Consider the following 15459-nt stretch of genomic DNA (forward strand, 5'->3'; position numbering starts at 1 on the left):
TGTGGTCTCTTTCAGAACATCTAATGGGATTGTTTTCACCCATGCCCTTCTAGTACCTCCGTGATAAGATGAAGGGAGGTGAATGGCATGAGCACCATGATGTGTGAGGCTGTTATTGACATTTTCCATGGATTCCTGGGAAGCTGTTCAGAGTAGCAGGATGAAATTGGTTGCTATCTTGCTCTGTCCCACCCAGGATGTGAGTCACCCCTTTGCCCGGGATATACCCTGTACCAGATACCCGCCATTAGTCTCGATGTAGCTGACTTGGTTGTCAGAGCTGGTGCCAGGGTCTCACTGTGCTTCCGTTCAGGTAACAATGTACAACTTGAAACTTACAATCCTCTACTTCTGAATGTTTCTGTTTAATATTTTCCTTTAAATGTTCACCCTGTGTCTTAGGGTGATTATTGCTATGAGGAAACATCATGACCAAAAGAAACTTGAGGAGGCAAGGGTGTGTTTCCCCCACAGTTCCACAGAACAGCGCATCATCAAAAGCAGCGAGGGCAACAATTTAAGCAGGGTAGGAACCTGGAGGCAGGAGCTGATGCAGAGGCCATGGAGGGATGCTGCTTACTGGCTTGCTCCCCATGGCTTTCTCAGTCTGCTTTCTTATGGAGCCCAGGACCACCAGCCCAGGAATGGCCCCACCCACGATGGGCTGGGCCTTTCCCCATTAATCACTAATTAAGATAACGCCCTCCAGTCTGGGCCACAGCCTACTCTTGTGGAGGCATGTTCTTAGTTGAGGTTCCTTCTGGGTCAAGTTGACATGAAACTATTCAGGACATCCCAGTTGAGTGCAGGTAACTACAATTGTGGGTAACAAGATCCCAGAAAGTGGGCCAAGGACACTGTTCTCCAGAGCTCTGGATGGTTGCATACCTGGCCCCAGATGTTGCAAGGAGGATTCAGACACACAGGCAACGACTTTATGTCCAAACTCAGGCCACAGCATCCTAGCCTCTTGGGTCCATCCCAGGTCTACGTTACTTGTATAAGAGATAGAGTCACTGTTTTGAGGAGTGACCTTAGAAAAAAGGGGGTACAGGCACTAGAAGGGAACATGGGGTCATGAGTGTGGGGAATCACAGTCTTGGGTACCTGTACCATGGAAGAGAGAGCATGTCCCTTGGTTATATTGGATCCTCATGCTGAGATAGAACTCATACAGAAAGCAAGAAAGGGCTCTTGAAAACACTGGGCTTGAAGCTGAAGTCCTTTAGCCTGAGTCTGATGGTTATTCTTGATTGAGAGTAGCACCTTAAAGACAGAATTTAAAGAGGAAGATATCTTAGATGTCAATAAAAAATAATAACCCAATAAAAAATAATAACTAAGCAAGAAAACTGGGAGAACCTGTAGGCCAATGAATCCAGAGTGGGTAACCAAGGTATAATTGTTGTGGGTTAGGAATTGTCTGTGCTTGGCTATCCTCAGTGGCTGGCTGGCACCTTGTCTATGAGATCTCCCATCTGTCTGGACTATGTACTTGTGTGCACTGGAAGTAAAAAAAGTAATTATACCCAGTTTAGCAACTCAACAAGCCAGAGGTAGAGTATGTGCTGAAAAAAGTTAGTCTTAGGCTGAGGTTAGTGTGTCTGTGTGTGTGTGTGTGTGTGTGTGTGTGTGTGTGTGTGTGTGTGTGTGCCTGAAGAGGCTAGAAGAGGAAGTCAGACCCCCTGGAGCTGGAATTACAGGCAGTTGTGAGTCATCTGATACAGATGCTAGAAACTGAACTCTTGTTAGAGTTCAAGAAGAGCAAGCAATCTAAAAGCACTGAGCCATCTCTTCATCCCCGGTTGAGGAAGTATTTTCCACAGGTCAAATGATGAGTTCCTCAGAAAGGGGCAATGAAAGGCTTGTCATTGAGACGCCTCTGGGTCAGTGATGGCCAGGGTGAGAGAGTCAACTGGAGGGGAAAGTATAACAAAATAGCCAACAGACCCTGATCAGAGAGTCTGGAGAGCTATAGTCAGTGGTCTCCCAGGGGGAGACACTCCCTGGGGCAGGGGTGGGGTGGGGGGCTGTTAGAAAGCTTAACAGGCTAGGGATGAGGCTTAATGAGTAAGCTGAAAGAAGGAAGTCCCCCACCCACCCCTCTCCCCTTTCATCCCCAGCTCCACATAGAATGAATTTGGTGTCACAAACCTGCAATGGCGGCATTTGGGATTTGGGAGATAGAGGGAGGAAGATTTGAAGCCGCGGGTCATCCTGAACTCCATAGTGAATTCAAGGTCTGATGAGACCTCGTCTGGAAAAGAAAAAAGGACAACACTGTACGTGCACGGTCTTATGGAGCCCTCTGGGAAAAGGCAGGCATCTGGGACTCAAGACACTGATTCCACTGCAAATGAGCTTCTAACGACAGAAGGCATGGGACATGAGTCACGTTAGCACAAGAGCAATGAGTCCTGCCCCCTGCCCCCAGGACTTTTCTATTCACTGTATGTTTTATAAAGACATCATCACATATTTATACTATATTCTTAATAACAGTTTATGAGATGCCCACCGATGTTTCAGGCACTCAGGGGGCACACAGAGGTTCCTGTCCACTCTCCATGTCCACCGTCCTCCCTCATGCTCACATCTAGCCTTGTCCCAGCGGGCTCTCAGCAAGACAGATGTTCCCAATTTAGCCTTCAAAAGAACACAGTAATAAAATAATCTGCAAATTAGCATGTCGGTAGGGCCCAGTGTTTACAATCCATTCCAAAAAGAAGGCCCTGCCTTTGCCTGCTTGCATCTGTGCGGGAAAGATGCTTGCCCAGAGAGCTTTATCCTGTTATCTCCTCGACTTTCATGTGCCCGCTGTGGCTCCGCAGAACATTCTTCCTTTGAAGCTTTGTGAAGAAGAAGACCAAGTATTTGTACTTCCCGAAACACTCAACTTCTTGTTTCTTTCTTGTCTTTTTCTTTGTCCTCCTCTGCCCTGTCTTTCATTATTATTTTATTTATTTATTTATTTATTTATTTATTTATTTATTTATTTATTTATTTATTTATTTATTATTTTTTGGAGTGCTCGCCAATTCTTAGAAGACAATCAAGGCCTGTTTGCTGGGTCAAGCCTCCTCTGAGGGAATGAAAGAGTCTCATGAGTTCGTAATTTGTTTAACCTGGGAAAGATTTGCATAAGGGGAGGAGAAAATGAAAGAACATCGTGTGGCATGCTGGCTGATGACCAAGGATGCCTTGCAGAGAGCTACACAAGAACATGTCTTCTAGAACATGACCTATGTGACCTTTGCTTCATGCTGTCAGTGGGCAATCTTTTCTAGGCTCAGCCCATGTTGCAGTCCACTTGTGAGCTCCGGGTGTAGACTCACTGAACTGAGCTGTCACTTTGGACTGGTCTGTGTCCATCCAGTTGTAGGATGGCACTGTGACAGCTGCCCTATTGTGTCTTTTCCTACCAAGAAGGTAAGCTCACTTCCCCCTCTAGAGACTGGGCAAGCCTCTGACAGTGCTTGGGGTATGTGGGTGGTTCTGAAGCCAGGCTTTGAGACAATTGCAGTGACCAAGTCTACTCTGCTCTAATAGAGGACTGAGCTTCTAGGTAAGTGAACCACGTACCTCTTTGGAAGAGTTCTCATGGAAAGGCCCCCAGACCATGTCAAAAGGGAGAGGGGGGTCTTACCTAGCCAGTCTTTGGAGACACCTGGCCTGTGAGGGAACCAGGCTTCAGACAAACACCATCCAATAACCCATCAACTGCACAATCAGAAACAATTGGCTGAGTTTGGCTCAAAGCCCCTGATCCACGAAACTGAGAGCAATCGTTCCAGACCAGTACATTTGGAGCAGTTAATTTATGCTACCAGAAATAATTGGAGGAAGCATGGCACCATCTAGAAAGCATGCAAGGTGTTGATGTCCACTTGGGGGGTACATTCTCGGGCATTTCTCCGAAGGAAACAAACCCAGGAAAGCCAGTCCTCTCAACCTTTCACCTTTCTGCAGAGAAAGATGCTCAAATTCAACCAGATTAGTGTCCTGGTCACACATGGCTGCCTAAGTCCCCGCACTTCTTGATAAACCGTAGACACCTGCAAATAGATATTGAATGGTTTGGTTAAAATTATGTAGCTTAGTCACTGGTGAACACGGTTTGCACCAGGACCTGTTGTCAAACAGATATCTCTCCTGCTCCCAAGGCCAACAGCTCTGATTTGTCAAATGTTCCTCCTCCATTACTATGAATCAAATGGCTCCCCAATTTCTGGGTTGACAAAGAAGCAGAGGGGGGTGTTCTGTTGCATCCCGTGCTGTCTTGTGTCTCATCTGTGTCAGGTCCATGTCCGTTCCCCCTCCCTCCCTCGTCAAACACAAGACTCATCTACATCACACGGTAGTAAATCTCATAACAAGTAAAATTCCAGTGGGAGAGAAAGATAGGAACATAGCAGAATGTGGCTTTGTAGGTAAGGATACAACGTATTCTAACAAGTGAGAACAATGTATCAGCCGCTCAAGCGTGGTAGGTACCACACAGACAACCATATAAACAGCGGCAGCATTGACTCACCATGGATGACTCTGCCTCTGGAATCATGGTCACCGGAACTGCGTTTTAGCTCCTATTAGCTTTATTGGGCTTGCAGTTTGCCCTCTAAGGAAAATGGCTTACGTGACCTGAAGGGAAAAAGTCCTAAGCAGTCTTCTTGATGAGGCAGCAAACCCTAGTAGAGAGATGCTGTTGGATTGCTGAGTATAGGCTGGGAGTGGCATGCTGTGCCTCTGACAACGCCAGCCAGCGCTAGGGAGGCTGAGGCAGAAGGAGCGTCAAAGGTTCAAGGGCAGCCTGGGTTAGATGGGAAGACTGTCTCCCAAATCCCCAATCTAAACCCTAAAAGCAAAAGCAAACATTGATTAGTATAGTGAACCAGACTTAAGGATTTTTATTAATCTTATCTTTATTTATTTATTTTTTAAAAAGATGGCATGAAACTGAATTTTCTCTCAATCCTTATTTAAAGTTTGTGTGTGTGTGTGTGTGTGTGTGTGTGTGTGTGTGTGTGTGTGTGTGTATGTGGTATGTATGTAGGTATCCAAGCCAGAGGAGGGCAAAGGAGGCCAGCCTGAGTGTTTCTTTGTCACAATCTACCTTTAAGACAGGGATGGGCCTGGGGGGTGTCCAAGTAAGGGCGGTCCAAGGAGGGAACCGACTTTTACAAGCTGTCCTCTGACCTCCACATGTGCTGCACCCCACGCACACACAGATAAATGAACTTTCGTTCATTGAGCTAGTAGCTCACCATTAGACATTTTACCCGCTTCCACCCCTCCAATGCTGAAGTTACAGTATGTGGAGCCATGCCTTGATTTTTATGTGCAGACTTGGGATTTGAACTCACTTCCTCATGCTTGCATAGCAAGCACTTTTACCTACTGAGCCATCTCCTCATATGCTTCAACCACTGTTGTTAATGTTGTTGTTATTGTTGTTGTGTGACTTTTTCTGAACTCCGTGATAACATTCTAGTGTGAGGGGTTTCTTGATAGAAAGCACAAGACATCACTCCTGAGAAATGATTTCCAACCATTTTCTATGTTTATTCAGTAGGAACGTTCTAGATGACAAATGATTGGCATTTGGGGGCTCTCTTACAACAGTCTGTCTCCTCTAGACTTACAAGTTCTCTGAGCATTTTATATTGCCTGTTTTTACTTCTATTTCTTCAAACCAATTGGTATCAGCATCCTCTGGATGAACTGAGTGGCTACATAATTACCGGATACGGACGGTCTTGTACTCCCAGGGCCTGTGCTTGTTTGGATTCAGTTTGTAAGTTTGTTTTCACTTACAGTTTCATAAAACAATACTGGAGAGTTAGTCCCAGCTATCTATCTATCTAAATATCACCTTATTAAACTCTTCTCATTGCTCTCTCTCTCTCTCTCTCTCTCTCTCTCTCTCTCTCTCTCTCTCTCTGTGAATTGTGGAGTTGATTCTCTTCTTCCACCATGTTGGTCTTAATGAGTAAACTTAGATTGCCAGCCTTGACAGTAAGTAACTTTACCCAGTGAGCCAGCCATCTAACCATCTCTCCTCTTCCTCCTCCTCCTCCTCTTCCTCCCCCTCTTCCTCTTTTGTTCTTGCTGTGTAGTTCAGGCTAATCTGGATCTTACAATCCTCAGTCTCCCAAATGCTAGGATTACAGACGTGCATCACCATACCCAACCAAATACTATTTGAGAAACATTAAATCCATTCAATACTCGATTTTGAGAAAGAAATTGAAAGGGAAACTGAAAGGGGTGTTCTTTTTCAAAGGAAAGAGAAAATGAGTAATTTTCTGGTTATCCATGTACCAAATCAGCCCCAGGCTTTGTAGCTTGTCTTTCTTTCATGGTTCTCTGGATCAGGAACTCAGGAAAACCTTGGGTAGTAGTTACTGCTCTGCTTCCATGTAGTCATGACCAGGCAGTGGCTAGAGCTGTAACATCTGGGGCTGGCCTGACATGTGTTTATGTAGTGACTCTCCATTTGGTCTCTGCGGGGGGATGGTTCAAGCTTCTTTCTAGCATATGACCTCAGCAGGCAGGTGCCTGGCATGGTGGGTCAGATCTGTAAAGGCAAATGTCTTGAGAGAACCAGGGAAGCTAGGTCACCATTAATAACCTTGTCTCCAAATCACACAGCACTCTAAGAAGTTACTTGCCAACACACTAAGGTCAGAAACATGGAACATACCTCCCTGTGGGAGGAATGGGAATGTCCTGTCAGAAGAAGAGCTTGTATGGCGTGAGATGTCATTTTGGTCATCCTTGGGATGTCCAACCTGCTACATTTCAGTACTTATATTCTTCATGCGTTTTCACTGGTCAGTCGTTTCTGCAGTTTTTGTGGTCTCAGTAGTTGTTACATACTAGTAGATTTCAGCTATCTCTTTAACACTTGGGTTTTGTTTTATTTTATTGTTTGTTTTTGAGGCAGGGTCTCAGAATATCTGATTGTCTTTCCATTTATTTATTTATCTGTTCATTCATTCATTCATTCATTCACTCACTCACTATATCCTGATCACAACCACCTCCTCCTACCAGTCCCCTCCTCACACAGTCCCTCCTGCACCCCTCCTCCTCTTCTCCTCTGAGAAGTTGGGAGCTCCTGGGTTCAAACTCACTCTGGCACATCAAGTCACTGCAAGACTATGCACATTCTCTCCCACTGAGGCCAGACAAGGCAGCCCAGTTAGGAGAATGGGATTCATGAGAGGCAATAGAGTCAGGGACAGCCCCTGCTCCAGTTATTGGGGACCCACATGAAGAGCAAACTTCACATCTGCTACATATGTGCAGCGGGGCTAGGTCCAGTCTATATACTCTTTGGTTGATGGTTCAGTCTCTGGGAGCCCCAAAGGGCCAGGTCAGTTGACTCTGTTGGTCTTTTTGAGGAGTCTCTCTCCCATTTGGGGTTCTTCAAACCCTCCTCCAGGTCTTCCATAAGACTCCCTAAGGTCTGCCTAGCGTTTGACTGTGGGTCTTTACATCTGTTTCCATCGGCTGCTGGGTGGAGCCTCTTAGAGGACAGTCATGCTAGGTTCCTGACTGCAAGCATAACAGAGTATCATTAATAGAGTCAGGGATTAGTTCTTGCCCATGGGTCAAGTTGAGCCAGTCATTGCCTGGTCATTCCTTCAGTCTCTGCTCCATCTTTGGTCCTGTACTCCTGGTAGGCAGGACAAATTTTGGGTTGAAAGTTCTGTAAGTGGGTTGGAGAACACCTGATTTTTTAAGTAACAGCAACAAATAGAAATAATAGTTTTTTATTTGGGATCGGAGAATGTTATGGTTTGTATATGCTCAGCCCAGGAAGTGACACAATTAGAAGGTGTGGCCCTGTTGGAGTAGGTGTGTCACTGTGGGCGTGGGTTTTAAGACCCTCATCCTATCTGCCTGGAAGCCAGTATTCTGCTAGCAGCCTTCAGATGAAGATGTAGAACTCTCCTGCACCATGTCTGCCTGGATGCTGCCATGTTCTTGCCTTCATGACAATGGAGTGAATCTCTGAACCTGCGAGCCAGCCCCAATTAAATGTTGTCCTTTCTATGACTTGCCTCGGTCACGGTGTCTGTTCACAGCAGAAAAACACTAACTAAGATAGAGAATGATTCATTTGGTAAAGTACTTGCTGTATAAACATGAAGACTTGGATACAGATCTATAGCATGTAGAGTGGCAGCAATGGCTACAATCCTGGAATTGGGGAGGTGGACACAAGAAGATCCCCGGAGGCAAATCCCTGGTGCACACTGGACAGCCAGCTTAGCTGTATGGATTCAGTGGACGTCCTTGTCTCAAAAAGTAAGGAGGATAACAATTGAAGACAACATCTCTGGCCTCCAAACACGCACATATCTACTCTATTAGTTACCTCTGCTATGATAAAATACCATGGTCAAAGCAGCTTATGGAAGAAAGACTTTATTTTGGCTTATGGTTCCAGAGGGTTAGTCCATAACTGTAAAGAAGGTGTGGTGGCAGGCTGCTGGAGCAGAGAGCTGACAAATTACATTCTCACCTGCAGGCATGAAGCTGAAAAAACACCTGGGAGTTTGGGTGAGGCAAACATTCTCAAAGCCTGCCCCCAGTGATGCACTTCCTCCAGCCAGGCCATGCTTCCTAAAGGTTCCATAACCTCCCCAAACAGTGCTACCAACTGGGAACCAAGTGTTCGAATGCCTATGAAGTGGGAATGTCTGGTTTTGTTGGAGAGTCAGTTGTGTCACGATGTTTTTCTGGAAGCTGTCTTATGAGAGGATGTTTTGCTGAGAACAGACACATGGTGTTTTTGGCAAAGCTCTCTGGTGAAAGGACATGCGATTTTTTGCTGAAGTGGATGCTTGAGAGGACATGTAATGTTTGGAAAGAGTATAAGTGTAACCCAGCAGACAGTGGACAATGCTCTGGCTGGCATTGGTTCTCCTTGCTGGTCTTCACTGACTGTGTCCTGGCATTAGTTCATCTTCCTTTCTTCACTAATGTTTGCTTGTCATGATCCATAGAGAAAAACACACCAAAGAACTTCTGTTGGTCTTCTGGCTACATCTTGCCACTTTAGTGGACTTGTGCCAATGCTTGAAGTCTTGCAGTTTCTTCTGGGTCAAGCCACTACTGCTGATTTCGTGTTTGGTGTTCTGCTATTAGACTGGACTGCTAATGACAAAGACTGGAATCACCCCCAAAGAACTACTAAACAGGTCCATATCCCCCTTGTCCTATTAGCTATCTTCCTCATTTACCTTTGGTTGGTGGGCTATAAGGGAGGTTGAAGTGTTTAAGAACCCTTATTAGAGTAGGTTTTTGAAAAATGTAAGCCTGAATACCTGATCTTATTAGGGAGCATTGCTTGTTCAGAACACACACATGCATGCACATGTGCATACACACACACTTACACATGGACACACACATGCACATTCAAATCCACTCATGGAAAGTAGCTAATCCTTCCCCACCTGAGGTACGTCAGGCGACTTCACAATTTCTTTTCAATTGTGATAACGTTCTCTCTCAAGCTTGTGTTAGAAAGGAGTGACAATGGAATTTGTTGGAAAGGATCAAGGGAGAAGAGGGGAAGGAACAAAGGTGCTTTTCCCCATTAAAACTTAGGAAAAATTAAGATATTGAAATTTTTTTTTGTCTCTAGGAGAAGCATGCTTTTTTGTCTTTAGGAGGAGAGGAGAGGAGAGGAGAGGAGAGGAGAGGAGAGGAGAGGAGAGGAGAGGAGAGGAGAGGAGAGGAGAGGAGAGGAGAGGAGAGGAGAGGAGAAGAGAAGAGAAGAGAAGAGAAGAGAAGAGAAGAGAAGAGAAGAGAAGAGAAGAGAAGAGAAGAGAAGAGAAGAGAAGAGAAGAGACACTAATTAGAGAAGCTGGCAGGTCTTAATTTACTTTAAAATGGTGGAGTCAGGGGTGTGCTACTCTGAGTATCAGGATTACCTGCTCACCCATTCATGGAAGGACTTACTCTGAGTTTCATAAATATCCCATTTCCCCAGTGCCTTTAGACTCACTTAAGAATGAAAGCTTCCACGTTGTAACAGAAAATGAAAGCCTTTCCACACATCCACGAGCTGTGGTAAAGAATAACAACCAGGCCTGACAGCCCACACCTGTACCCAGCTACTGAGATGCCAAAGATCAAGGACTGAGAGTTTGGAGCCTGCCTGGATGTGCTGATTTGAATATGCTTGGCCCAGGGAGTGGCACTATTAGGTGTGGTCTTGTTGGAGGAAGGTGTCACTGTGGGGGTGGGCTTTGAGACCCTCCTTTGAGCCACCTGGAAAGGTCTGTTTCTGGCTTCTTTTGGATGAAGATGTCGAAGTCTCAGCTCCTCTAGTGCCATACCTACTTGGGTGCTGCTGTGCTTCCTGCCATGATGATAATGAACTGACGCACAGACTCTGTAAGCCAGCCCCAATTAAAAGTTGTCCCTCATAGCAATGGAAGTCCTAACTCAGATGCTAGGCTTCAGAGTGAGTTCAAGGCCAGTCTGCAAAACTCAGTGAGATCTCATCTAAAACAAAACAACCGCCCCCCCAAAAGCAACAGAGATGGAGGAATGGCTGAGTGGTGGGGTGCTTGCTTGTTGTTCAGGAGGCTGTAGGTTCAAACCCCAGTATCAGACAGAAAACAAACCATTTCATTAAAATCAGAAGGGCATACATGTCTCCAGTTACTAGAAGATGGGAATAAAGTAACTTAGTTGTAAGGAATGATAAAGGGTGGATCTGTATGCTTTGATCTGGAATCTATATTTACTAATGCTGAAGATCCTTGCCCCCAGTTGGTTTTTGATCTATCAATAAAGTTGCCAGTAGCAGATGACTGAGCAAGGGACGGGATACTGGGAGTTGCTAAAGGAATCAGGGCTGGGAGAGAGGAGAAGGGGACACAGTAGCAGAGGAGATAAAGCCAACTAGCCATGTGAGTTTCAGGTAAGTGGCCTCTAGCCACTTTCCCAACTGGTCCTGGGGCAGCAGGGGAAGGTTTAGGAGTGCCTGGCCATTGAGTTAGCAAAGGGATTTTAAGAATAACTGACACGTGAGTGTGTGTGTGTATGTGTGTGTGTGTGTGTGTGTGTGTGTGTGTGTGTGTGTGTTTTCTCTTCGCAGACCCAAGATAGCTCCAGGATGTGCATGTGTGCGATTCGCTGGGAACTCGAAAGCTTGTACCCTACAGGGAATCATTACTGAGAGACTGAGCTTGAAGCTTGCTTGGTTGATGGCTCACCTAGCTTGTGCTAAGTTCTGGGTGATTTAATCCCCAGAACTACAAAAAAAAATTAGGCGTGGTGCTGAGCCGCCTCCAGTGCCTGTAATTCTACCTCTTACAAGATGCAGGCAGGAGGACCAACGTTATCATCACCCACATAGTGAGTGCATCTGAAGCCAGCCTAGGATACAGAAAACTCTTAAAAAAAAACCCATAAACAAACAAGGGCTGGAGAGATGGCTCAGTGTTTAAGAGTACTTAATCACGTGTTATAATGGCTCTTCCAGAGGTCCTGAGTTTAATTCCCAGCAACCACATGGTGGCTCACAACCATCTGTAATGGGATCTGATGCCCTCTTCTCTGGTGTCTGAAGACAGCTATAATTGTACTAATCATATACAATAAATAAATAAATAAATAAATAAATAAATAAATAAATAAATAAATAAATCTTTTTTTTTTAAAGCTCAAGCAACATGAAAACTATTACTATGGATTTAATATGCACAAAGTATCATTGGTCAGTTGTGAGTAGAGCTGCCATGTGATCTAGCAATTTCTCTTCCGGTATTGACTCAAAAGAACCAAAGACATATCTGCATTTCCATGTTCACTGAAGTATTAACACATTAGCCAAGAAGTAAAAATAGCCTAAGTGCCCATTAATAAGTGAGAGGGTAAAGAAAATGTCATGTACACATATAGGGGAACATTAATCAGCCAAAAGGAAGAATATAACCCTGCCAAATGCTAGGGCAGATATTTATCGGGGAGGAATTGTTTGAATAAGCTGGTCACAGAGAAAAAGAAGTGCACCTGACTTATTTTTCATGAGGTATTCAATGTGGTCAAACTCAGAAACCGAAAGTCGAATGTCAGCTTCTGGGGACTTGCAGAAAGGGAGGAAGCTGAGAAGTGTCACTCGGTGAACCCTGAGTTTCAATCATGAAAGAGTCTGGAGATCTGCTGGGCCTCTTCTCGGCAGTTAGCCGTGCTGTACCACAAATGTCAGAGATCTCAGGAGCCATTCGTGGTGGCACACACCTGCAATCACAGCCCCTGAGAAGTGGAGGCAGGAAGATTATGGAGGCCAGCCTGGGCTTCACGGTGAGTCTGAGGGCATCCTGGGCTATATACCAGCACCGTATATCAAGAAACAACAAACTAGCAAAACTCTCATGCGATGTGGCTTTTGCTGGGTCACTCTCACTGGAGATCTGTTTGCCTCATGAGTTGCTTTTATGCTTACATTTAATCACGTGTTATAATGCTGTGCATGTTTCCTTTTCTTTCCTTTTTTTTTTTTTAAAAAGATTTATTTATTTTATGTATGTGAGTACACTTTTTTTTTAAAAAAAGATTTATTTATTATATGTAAGTACACTGTAGCTGTCTTCTGACACTCCAGAAGAGGGAGTCAGATCTTATTACAGATGGTTGTGAGCCACCACGTGGTTGCTGGGATTTGAACTCAGGACCTCTGGAAGAGCAGTCAGTGCTCTTAACCACTAAGCCATCTCTCTAGCCCCCTTTTCTTTCTTTCTTTTCTTTAACTGCTCACAGGTCTTTATTCACTAATGGGTGATACTTTCCCTTTCTCAGGCTGCCCCTCTCAGTGAGGGTTCCACCAAGCTCGGTATCATCCTGTCAAGGGAAGGTCCTGGTTGCCAGGCACCTGCTTTGGAGAAGGACCTTATTCCTTCCTGGGAGTTGCTGGCTGTTGTCAGGAAGGTGACAGGGAAGGACACAGGTCATCATAGCTCAGAGCTCTATGATATCCCCAACTGGGAATGCAGGGTAGTAAGGACTGGGGGTATTTCCCAGCCTCAGCAGCCTGAGGGCCTCAGGAATCAGGCTCTGAGGATAGTGCCAGAGAAGCAGCTCTAGGCAAGGGGGAATGCAGTAGGGGTGGTCATCGTGTAGGCTGAGCCAGAGGTGGGCGGCCATGCTCTCCTCAGACAGGAACTGCTTGTGTAAGGTTTCCTATTGTCCAGGCCTCGAGTCAGGATCACTATGTTATATTATATTATATATATTATATATATATTATAATTTAATGTGGTTGTAATTTTTTCCAGAATTAACGAATAGTGTATCTGAGCCTTTGATGGAAGTGGGTTTCTGTCCATGTTTCTAGCATTTTACCATAAAAACACCCATGAAAGCAAGCAGGGGAATCTTTTAATGAGTTTTTTCATGGTTGGTTACCCCTTCCCGGCTTGCATTTTCAGAAATAATTTTGGTGCTTTAATATGAGCACACAAGGTCAGGAGACTGACCTGAAAATACCAGGCTATTAGAGGGAAATATCAACCCTTAAAGTTATTCCAGGTCTTAAAAATATACATTTTCATCTCATGTGATTTATTTGGTTTTTTGTTTGTTTGTTTGTTTGTTTAAAGTTTATGCTTTAATGAAAGCTACCTTCTTCTCCATAGTAGACTAAGAGCTTTACTTTAGAATATTAAGAAGACCTCTGCTAGGTCTGTGGCACAGGCAGGCCTGTAGTTATAGCAACCTGGGAAACTGAGGCAGGAGGATCCCAAGTGCAAGGTCTACACAGTGAGTTCAAGTTGCCAAAGCAAATTAGTGAGACCCTGTCTCAAATTAAAAAACACAGATTAGGGACTGGAACGATAGCACGGTCTGAAGTATTTGTTGCTTAAGGTTGAAGAACTGGGTTCTGCTCTCTGGTACCCACATAAAAGCTGGGTATTGTGGTTCCCACCTATAATCCCAGTTCAGGAAAGGTGGTGAGAGAGGGGTCTTTGGGGCTTGCTGGCCAGCCAGTCTTTGTCAGTGATCTGTAGGCTCAGTGAGAGACTGTGGCTCAGCAAACCAGGTAGAAGATACCCAACATTAGCCTCTTCGAACCCATGATGTATGTGTGTGTGTGTATATATATATATATATATATATATATATATATATGTATATATATATATACATATATATATATATATGCATGTGAACACATAAGCAAAAAATAAGTTGAAGAACAATTAATAAGGGTACCTGGTATCAACATCTGTTCTCCACACACATGTATATACATGCAAATACACACTCACACACACACACACACACACACACACACACACACACACACACAGAGTGTAAAACAATCTTGGATTATAGCTCAGTGGCAGTACTGTCCCAGCATTCAGAAAGCCCTGGTTAAGTCCCTATTACAGAAAGAAAAAGAAAGAAAAAGAAAGAAAGAAAGAGAGAGAGAGAGAGAGAGAGAGAGAGAGGAGGGAGAGAGGGAGGGAGGGAGGGAGAAAGAGAGGCAGGAAGGAAGGAAGGAAGGAAGGGAGAGAGAGAGAGAGAGAGAGAGAGAGAGAGAGAGAGAGAGAGAGAGAGAGAAGAAAGGAAGGAAGGACAGATAGATTTGTTAGCAGATTTACTTTCTGTTGCTGTGACAAAATACCCAGACTTGAAGCAACTTAGGGGAGCAAAGGGTTTATTTGGCTTGGAATTCCAGGTTACAATCTATTGTGGGAAATTCAACATAGAAAGTCACATTCACAGTCAAGGGCAAAGAATGCAGTCCTGGAGCCTGCTTGCTGCATGCAGCTTTCTCATGTCTATAGTTCAGGCTCCTGTTTGGGGGATGGTGCCACCCATGGTAGACTGGGCCTTTCTGTATCAATGAACATATAAGACAAAAATCCCAACAGGCATGCGTGGTAAAGATAATTACTCAACTGAGACTTTCTTCCCAAGTGATTCAAAGTTATGGCAAGTTAACTCTGACTGAGAACTTGGGAAGCCAGGAGCTTCTGGCCCTAGTTTTGTAGGATTTTCTCTTCTTTAAGAATGTATTTTTATCATCTTTTAAAAAGTCCAACTCTTCTAAGTATTTTCTAGATCAAGAGATTATAAAGAGAAGGCACCAAGGAAGGCTGGATTGAAGCTTGGTGTCCTGTGAAGAGCCTCACAAGTTACCACATCTGGACTCAGGGCTGATTCCCATCTCTTTCAAATGTCCTGGAGTGTTGATTGAGCCTTCCTTCCCACTAAGCTAGAGGACTGGAGTCTGTGCTAGGGCCCAGAAAGCCCAGGGTATTTCTTGGCAGTTACTGCCACCCTGCTTCTATATTTGTCACCAAGCACTGCCATAACAAAGTGCCACAGACAGAGTTGAGAGGTGGTGGGTTACACCCCAGGAATTTATACACCACAGTCTGAAGTCAAAAGGTCAGACGTGGCAGGTGACTGACTGGGTGCTGC

General features: G+C 44.7%; 1 protein-coding gene and 1 long non-coding RNA gene across 2 annotated transcripts; both read right to left on the minus strand.

Annotated features, from left to right (window-relative positions):
* Nucleotides 1-629: 629 nt before the first annotated feature.
* Nucleotides 630-2311, minus strand: Gm40921. The gene is made up of 3 exons (XR_873262.2): nt 2155-2311; nt 1363-1504; nt 630-1266 (listed from the first exon to the last, which is right to left on the minus strand). It is a non-coding gene; the product is annotated as a predicted gene, 40921 (long non-coding RNA).
* Nucleotides 2312-12987: 10676 nt separating this feature from the next.
* Gm47978 (predicted gene, 47978) lies at nt 12988-13173 on the minus strand. The gene has a single exon (XM_030247534.1). The coding sequence runs from the start codon at nt 13171-13173 to the stop codon at nt 12988-12990; it is 186 nt and encodes a 61-aa protein (XP_030103394.1).
* Nucleotides 13174-15459: the final 2286 nt, after the last annotated feature.

The sequence above is a fragment of the Mus musculus genome, chromosome 13 (genome assembly GCF_000001635.26).
Source record: "Mus musculus strain C57BL/6J chromosome 13, GRCm38.p6 C57BL/6J".
In the NCBI taxonomy this organism is placed as follows: domain Eukaryota; kingdom Metazoa; phylum Chordata; class Mammalia; order Rodentia; family Muridae; genus Mus; species Mus musculus.